Raw genomic sequence first — 8893 nt, forward strand, 5'->3', positions numbered from 1 at the left:
CTTAGAAATTGAGATGAGCACCACCCCCCAGAGTTGGACATGATCAGACTTAATGTCAAGGGGAAACCTTTACTTATTATTAGTTCATAATTAAATGCGTCTATCATGTGTTGCAACAGAGGTACTAAATGCGTTTGTCTCGCTGATGGCTTTAACTAGGGCTTATTTTTGGGGAAATAGGGTAGTAAAATAGACCAACATTTAAATGCCCTTTGTCTCAAAATGTTAGTTAGAATATATTCTATTTATGAGTGGATGGGATCCCAACCATATGACTAACAATAATTCAGTTCCATCAACACCATTGTTGCATCTCAAGGCACAATGACCCCAGGTGAAAATGACAAAGGAACTGCAATTCTGCACATGACAACAAGCTTTGGGACACTTCAAGTATTATCGGCATCCACACCTCTTGAAGAGTGTCCTTCATCACAGTGTGTTGACACAGGCCACAGTCAACACTTTCCTGTTATGTGCCCATGACAAACAAATGTGGAAAACAGGAAGGTATGGGAAGTGTGTATGCTGCAATAAGCTGAGATGGAATGGAATCACAAATGCCACAATGCTCCTTGATGCAAGGGGAAAGATAAACATCAAGCTGGATACAATTCATTCCCAACATCTTTCAAATGCTGTGCTAGATCTGTGTCAAAAACCTTACATTTTGCATTGTTAGCCAAAAAAAGGGAACAATAATTCATCGCTGATTTGCTGAAGATACCATGTTTCAGGGTTAATACTCCTTAGAAATCCAAGCAAAGGATCCTATTTTTGTTCTCCTTTACAACTTGCAGCCTCATCAACCTAGAAGTACATATAGTCTGGTTATAGTTGCAGAACATTTCTGATTAAAAGGAGTACAAAGTGTCTCTTTCCCTCACTATTCCTTCAGGAAGCACCAACTAATTTGTGTTTTTCAAGTTACATCATGATTTGCAAAAGCCTTGTACAATATGATTTGTTTTTCTTTGATTCCACAGCTATCTCTTACCGAGATTTTCAATTCTTTCCCCCTAAGATTCAAAATGATTTGTAATGTTAAAATCGCCATCCAGCATGATGAAAGGACACAGTCTGACACATCTGCATTGTAATGATTCCATCCCAAGAGCATCAGTGCCCCCTTGATCACATGAATCCCAAAAGTTCCATTGCTTTTGAACCTCAGTCTGCTGCAGGAAATGCAGAGGGGTGAAATAAGGCCAAAGCTAATAGTGTGGGTCACAGTCTTCTAGCAAGCTGTCCGTCATGTAGCTGCACTGGAGAACATTGTCATAGTACATTTTTTCAGCAAACGTGTTTACAGTCCAGGCAACAACTTGAACCCCTTTAGATGACCACTGTCTCACGTACTCCCTAAAGGGAACAAGACAAAAATGATGTGAGGAGATGACTATACTGTGACTACAATAAAAACGGTTTTCTGGCAGTTCTCTCTCCCTCCCCCCCCCCCTTTTTTTTTTTTTGCAGAGCAGAAAGAAAAGGAATAAAGCAGATGAGCTATGGCTAGGTGAAGTGGCCCTCTGTCATGTGACTGGGAATCAGCGGTTGCTAGGTGACAGACAATGCCAGGCAGATATGCTAGTTGGCTTATAATTGTGAAAAAGTATTTATAAACCTCCTTAAGTTAAAAGCTCCACATAGTTTCAATATGATAAGTTCAATATGAATTTCATGGTCAAAATACACTGTGTTTTGGTGCCAGTGCAAAGACTAAGTCGACATGTCTACCTTTTACTCCCCAGTTCTTTGAAAGATATATTACTTGAAGTCAAGGCTTTCTACTTACTGTGAAACATAATTTTTCTGTACCAGAAACACGGAAACGCCACATAAGTGCCATAGAAAATTGTGCATGCTCCAGTCTAGAATAACATCCATTGCCATCATGAAATAGTGTTTCCAAAAAGATTCAAAGCGAGGCTTCCCGTCTCCAAAGTGACTAAGGCTCCATGGTCTGTGAGTCAAAGCTGTTATGACATTTCTATCAGCTTGTCTCATCTAAAAGACAAAGAAAAGAAACTGGAATAAATGCTTCTTGCATGATATATGTTGGAAACTGGTGATTTCAGGCAGGACTCTATATTAATATTAATTTACTTTAAAAAAGTTTTATACCACTCATCCCAGGGCTTCATGCAATAACAACAATTTTAGAAATTTAAAAATCTTATAGATTTAAAAATCTATATCTATCTATCTCTATCTATCTTTAATAAAAGTGAACATTTTATGTGGCTGGGGTGCCCACTTCCACGAACAGCTTTAACCCACATTGCTAAGGATCCAGCAAAAGCCCTCCCTCCAATGACATTTCAGGTTATAGCAGGCACCATGAACATGTAGCCCAACCCCTGCCAATGTCCTCCTCAAACAACATACTGCCCAGCACCCAATGAATGCTTTCATTTGGGGACAATTTCATCCTAGATTTTACATGTTTCCTCCACCAGAGACATCCCAGTGTTTCTTACTCTCTCCATTTGTGTTGTCTCTCCTTTAACCCTTTCCTACTATTTTCAACTCTGTCTGCACAACAAACAGAGCAGAACCAAGCAGCAACTAAATATACTGGAGGTGTTTGGGGGTTGACTCCACATGATGGAAGTTGTTGTTCACCCTGCATCAAGTCAGAGCACTGTGACTCCCACTAACAATGGACCTGGACCACATTTGGCACACAGGACCCCCATGACCAAAGAACAATACTGTAGAGGTTTGGAAAGAATCCACCTTGATGTATAGCCATTGTAGGTACCTACAATGTATAGCCATTGTAAGTACATTGTAGGTTCAACTGTAATCAAAGAGCACTCTGGACCCCACCAACAATGGTTCTAGACCTAACTTGGCACACAGAACCCTCATGACTAGCAAAAAAAAAATACAGGAGGGCATTGGGAAAAATTCACCTTGAATAACTGTAGGAATTATAGTTAACTTACGTCCAGACAGCACTGTGAACACAAACAATGATGGATCTGCATCAAATTTGGTACACATACACTATATGCCAAAATTTGAATAATGGTGGGTTTTGGGAGGGAGGGGATTGGCCTTGACATTTATTAGTTTTAGGTACTGGGATTTATAATTCAATCAAAGAGCACTCTGCACCCCACTGATGATGGGCCTGGACTTAACTTGGTCCTATTACCAATGTCCAGATGAAAAACTGCATCTTTTGAAACCACCTGAAAATCATTAGACTTCGAAGACTAATTTAGCTTTGTAACACTTATAAGTAATATAACACTGAAATTGTCCAAACTTAGATTCTCTTAACCTCTACACAGAGGTTACCAAATATTAAGGTAATACAATTCTAAATGGAAACTTTACCTTGTAGACCACATCTGGCATGAAAGAGCAAACGACACTAGTATTGTACAGTCGAGGATATTCCAGGTAAAGATCTTTTAGAGCTGCAACTGCCTGTCACAAAAAAAAATTACAGGCCGTCCCTGAGTTACAAACATCAGACTTACATATGACTTATAGTTAAAAACGGGTGAGACAACAGGAAGTGAGAGGAATCTGCCTCTCAAAAGGGAAATTCACTCTGGGGAAAGGGTATCTCCACTGAAGCTTTCTCACCAATCCCTGTTTCTGCAACAAGCCAACTTTTCCAAAATCCAATGATCACAGGGACAGAAAGTGAGGTGAATTTTTTTGAACAGGAGCATGTGTAACAAGATACAAATTAGTGGTTTGAGAAATACAATTTGATAGGCTAGGAGCGGAGAGCAAGATGTTCTAATGTAATTTACTTTAAAATAGCTTTTAAGACATACGTATGCTCTTGGTTAGATTGGAGAGACGGATTTTAAAAATGGCTTATTCTTTGGTTTTGGAGGACATGGTTTTCATGAAGAAGATACTGGTTTAGTCCCCAATATTGATCCCTAAAAACATTTCAGGTAGCAGTTCTGGGAAAAACTCAAGACTTGACTTGATCGAAAGTCACTGTGTTTTGGGGTAGACAATGCTAGAATATTTATTTATTTATTATTTATTTATTTACAATATTTCTATCCCGCCTTTCTCAAGCCCTAAGGCGACTCAAGGCGGCTTACGAATTAGCAGCCATTTGATGCCATAACAATTCACAATATACAATTAAAACATTTAAAAATTATAAAATAATTACAAAACCCATTAAAACCATTTAATAACCAATGTCTTCCTGTTAATCTCATTTTCGAGTAGCATCGTCTATGCCGTTCCATGTTTCAACTTACATAACTCCGTGTTTGTCTATTGCACTGCATTTCCAAAGGCTTGTTCAAAGAGCCAGGCTTTTATTTTTTTTTGGAAGGTCAGAAGGGAGGGGGCCAATCTAATATCCCTAGGGAGAGAGTTCCACAGCCAAGGGCCACCGCTGAGAAGGCCCTGTCTCTCGTCCCCACCAGATGCGCCTGCGAAGAAGGCGGGATCGAGAGCAGGGCCTCCCCAGACGATCTTAGATTCCTAGATCAACCATCTCATTATAAATAAGTCACTCCATTCGGCCATGTGATTTGCCTTAAGTTTGTCATGATTATTGTGCAAATAGTTTGAGAAAAGAGAAAAAATGGGTATCAACACTGTCCTTATCCCTACAGGTTGGAGAAAATATATTTCCCAATTTGTTTTTTTACTGCTTTACACAGGAAAAGCTTTGAATTACTTTTTACTGCATTGCTACAAAATATGAAATATAATTATCACTTGTGATACTCAGTGTCTCAATAAAGGCATCAACAATTTTTCAAGAAAATTCTCCATCTTGTACAACGTTAAGTGAGCTCTACCATGTGAGGTCCAACAAGCACATGAGGTTTAAAGCATTCTAACAAAGAGGTACCTGATCAGCATGGCCTTTAACATCAAAGTAGATGATAAGGTCATAATGCATACTTTCCAAAACAGCTTCTTTCAGTGTCGGTATTTTCTCTCCACGATAATCCCTCCTGTAAGAAAAAAAAGTTGAATATTTCAGTAATGTGCATTCATAGAATCATTGAATTGTAGAGTTGAGAGAGACCTCGTGGGCTATCCAGTCCAAACCCCTGCCAAGAAGCAAGAAAATGTCCGGTCCAAAAAAAGGAACAATGCTTCACTGAATTGCCATGATGCATCTAAAAATACACTCCACAAAAACCACGGGAAGAATCTTCAAGCTCTCAAGGACAGCCTCCTCGCCCTGACAAACAATATTATCTCGTTTGTGTACAAGGATACATCTTATAGTTATTTATTCTGAGATGGACAACAGATCTGACTTTAAGCAGAAATAGTTTATATTTCACCCTTTCTTCAAGGCCTAAGTCAGAAATAACTTGAAGGCAGACAACAATTTTCCAAGATATGAATGGTGGTGTTCTATACATTTTTCACATACCATAATCTGTGCTTAGCGCATGGATTGTATCGCCGAATCTCAGCAAACGTCAAATCACGTAAATTTCCAGACCCGTCCGTAGTTCTGTCTACGGTGCTGTCATGCATCAGGACAGGAATGCCGTCGGCAGTGAATTCGAGATCAATTTCCACACCAGTTGCTCCATTCTCAGCTGCCTTAATAAAAAAATAAAACCTGCTTTAATCATGAACAAGGATATGAATGCATGATTTACATTTTAATTTACATCTGGATAGCATGACACTGGAAATGATGCAAATGAACAAATGACCTATCTATGCCAATGCCATCAATCAAACGATTTCTCTAATCAGGACAGGCCTACCAAACGGTTTGGTGCTGGTTCATGTCCTCCATGGAGACTGGGATTGTGAAGACAGTGTTATGGATGCATGCAATAAATAAATAAATGAGGGCAGGATAGTTGTTGCGTATCTCAAAACTGCTTAGGCTCATCCATACTTTGAAATTACGGTAATTGTGAGGCCCGACAGGATCTATACAAGGTACAGAAATGATGGGGAAGTGGTAAAATGCAATTTTACTGACTGTATCTGTGCCTAGTTTGGTAACTGCACAGTGGCAGATAGGAAGGCGATCCAAAGGGTCACCACTTCTGTACAGAGAATCATTGGTTGCCCTCTTTCCCCCCTCTTTGGAAGAACCTTATAAGTCCCACAGTCTTAAGAAAGCTCAGAGCATTCTTAAGGATCCATCTCACCCTTGATATTCTTTTTTTGTAACTCAAATGCCAACAGGGCTCTTCCCTCCTCCCACTCATTCTTCCTTTCCCTTCTTTTTCTCTTTCCTTTCCTTCCTTCCTTCCCCTCCTCGTTCTCCCTTCTCCAACTATGAAGGGGGCCTCCCTCATAATGTCTTCATGGCAACAGTGCTCTCTTGGTGGCTTTTTCTTCATTCCTGTTTATACACACACACAAGCCATCCCCTTCCACATGCTGTGGCCCAGTCTCTGTATATGTGTTTAGTGTGTGTATATATGTGTGTGTATATATATAAGTGCATATATGTGTGTACATGCAGATTGTGTATATGTGTGTGCTTGTCTATATGCATATTTGTGTGTATATATGTATGTATGCGGATATGTATATGTGTGTGCATGTATATGTAGATGTGTATATGTATGTATGTGTGTATGTATATGTATGTGTGTATATGGGTATCTTTGTGTGTGTTTGTGCATATATATTACGTGAATGTGTGTGTGAATGTGTGCATGTACATATGTATGAGTGTTATGTGTATTCGTATATATGGTGTTTTCTTTTGGATTTTTAAGTCTGTTCCTCTGGGGTTTTTTTGTGTGCGTGTGTGTTTATGGGTGATGGACACTCATTTGACTGTTAGGTATATTGTGTTCAAATTTTGTGTCAATTCGTCAAGTGGTTTTTGAGTTATGTTAATCCCACAAACAAACATTACATTTTTATTTATATAGATGTAAAAGGTTCGTTGTGGTGGTGGTGATTGGCATATTTCATCAATTCTAAGGCACCATCGATTCTGAGATGCATACTATTTTCAATTGTGAATTTTTTTAATGCTATTTGTATTGAATTCTGTTTCAATGTCTGTATATTTTAAATTGTCTACTAATGCTTTAATGTCAAGCTGCTTTGAGTCCCCTTTGGGGAGATAAAGCGGAGTATAAATAAATATAATAACAACAAAATATTTCCAGTTCCATCAACAGAAAAACAAGCTATGTGTATGTCTCAGATTCTATCCCATTTTTTGAGGTGTTTATATGAAAGGGGAAAGTGTGTTTTAGTCTTATATTTGTATTCCCCTTTTTTTCTCTGGATCTAGATCTAAAGCAACGTTTGCATGATTGAATCGGCTCATTATAAAGATCCGAAAACAACTGTTAATAGATATGCAAACACATATTTAAAAGTGAAATATTGCATTCATAAAAAAACCCAAGTCAATAGTAATAACAGTTACGGCAGAGACCTGAGATAAGAGAATTGCAGGGCCGGGTGGCAACATGTCAGAGGGCCACTTCCCCTAGCAACAGCCATTCCAGCCATTCGTAGAGGGACACGTCACCTAGCAACAGCCTTTGTGGTGCTGACGGATAGACTTTGGTCCATGTTATACAGCAGGCATGGGTCAACTTCGGCCCTCCCCCCAGGTGTTTTGGAATTCAACTCCCACTATTCCTAACAGCCTGCCGGCTACAGCTGACCGCATCTCCATCTACGAACCCACACACTCTTTCCGTTCATCTGGAGAGGCCCTGCTCGTGATCCCACCTGAGTCGCAAGCGCGTTTGGTGGAGACACGAGACAGGGCCTTTTCCGTGGTGCCCCCCCCCCGACTCTGGAACACCCTCCCCAAAGATCTTAGACAGGCCCCTACATTGGCAGCCTTCAGAAAGAACTTGAAGACCTGGCTGTTCCGAAGTGCCTTTCCCGAATAGGAAACCTCCATTACCAAGTCCCACAAGCACTTTATTAAAGCCAAGACCGCCGCACACTGCACACTGCACACGCCCATAAGCCTCATTTCCACCTGTCACATCAGCCCTTTTAACCCTTGTACCCTTACTCTGGCCCGGCCCAGTTTTATTGTGCCTTAGTGGATTGTTCTTTGCTTGTTGTTTTAGATGGCTTTAATTGTTTTAACTTGCCTAGGTTTTGTATTGTTGTATTGTTTGTTGAGGCCTTGGCCTTTGTAAGCCGCATCGAGTCCTGCGGGAGATGCTAGCGGGGTACAAATAAAGTTTAATAATAATAATACTAATAATAATAATACAGGTCGGCCCTGGCCTGAAGGCGCCTGCTGCCTGACCCACCGACCTGCCTGATGGCGGCGAGGGTGTTCTCGGGCGCGTCGTGCCCTCCTCCGCGGTGGGCCACGCGGGCCGGGTTCCCTCGGGGCTGCACCACCAGCCGGGCCCGCTCCAAGGGGACGGGCTCCAAGCTGAAGAGCCGCAGCGCCAGGTAGGCCCCGCCCGTCAGGAGGCAGGACAGCGTCGCGCTCCGGCTCAGCGCCAGCGCCGCCATTAACAGCACCGAGAAGGCCGCCAACAGGCCCTCGCAGTAGCAGAACATGGCGGCGGCGGCGGCGGCAGGAGCGCCGGGGAGACTTGCTTCTCCCCGCGCGGCCGCGGAGGCGACTGAGGCGAACCCGGAAGTGATCCGCCGCCAACACACAATCGCAGCGGCGCGAGGGCCTCAGCCAATCACCGCGCGGCGCCATGCCGGCGACCGCCAATCATCACGTAGCGTCTCCCAATCGCTGCCGACCTCAGCCAATAAAGAACCGAGCTCTGAGGCGTGTCTCTCTTCAATCCATTTGAACCTGCTTCCCACCTCAGCCGTCATCGCTTACCCTCGAGACTTCAACTACCAGAATTCCTCGCTGTTCGCGAAGCTGGCGAAGGCTTCTGGGAGTTGAAGTCCCAAGAGCCAGCCAATCGCCGCGCGGCGCCCCTTCCGTCCTCAGCCAATAGGG

General features: G+C 42.1%; 1 protein-coding gene across 2 annotated transcripts; it reads right to left on the reverse strand.

Annotated features, from left to right (window-relative positions):
- Positions 1–710: 710 nt before the first annotated feature.
- Positions 711–8555, reverse strand: GDE1 (glycerophosphodiester phosphodiesterase 1). 2 transcript variants are annotated; one of them, XM_060786309.2, is made up of 6 exons: positions 8236–8555; positions 5390–5565; positions 4853–4958; positions 3349–3441; positions 1796–2007; positions 711–1362 (listed from the first exon to the last, which is right to left on the reverse strand). In XM_060786309.2, exons 1-6 carry the CDS (start codon positions 8488–8490, stop codon positions 1215–1217), a joined length of 990 nt encoding a protein of 329 aa, XP_060642292.1. In that variant the 5' UTR covers positions 8491–8555; the 3' UTR covers positions 711–1214. The 2 variants fall into 2 exon arrangements, with proteins under 2 accessions (XP_060642292.1, XP_060642293.1); XM_060786310.2 differs by having other exon boundaries at positions 5390–5561; positions 8236–8320.
- Positions 8556–8893: the final 338 nt, after the last annotated feature.

The sequence above is a fragment of the Anolis sagrei genome, chromosome X, assembly GCF_037176765.1.
Source record: "Anolis sagrei isolate rAnoSag1 chromosome X, rAnoSag1.mat, whole genome shotgun sequence".
Classification (NCBI taxonomy): domain Eukaryota; kingdom Metazoa; phylum Chordata; class Lepidosauria; order Squamata; family Dactyloidae; genus Anolis; species Anolis sagrei.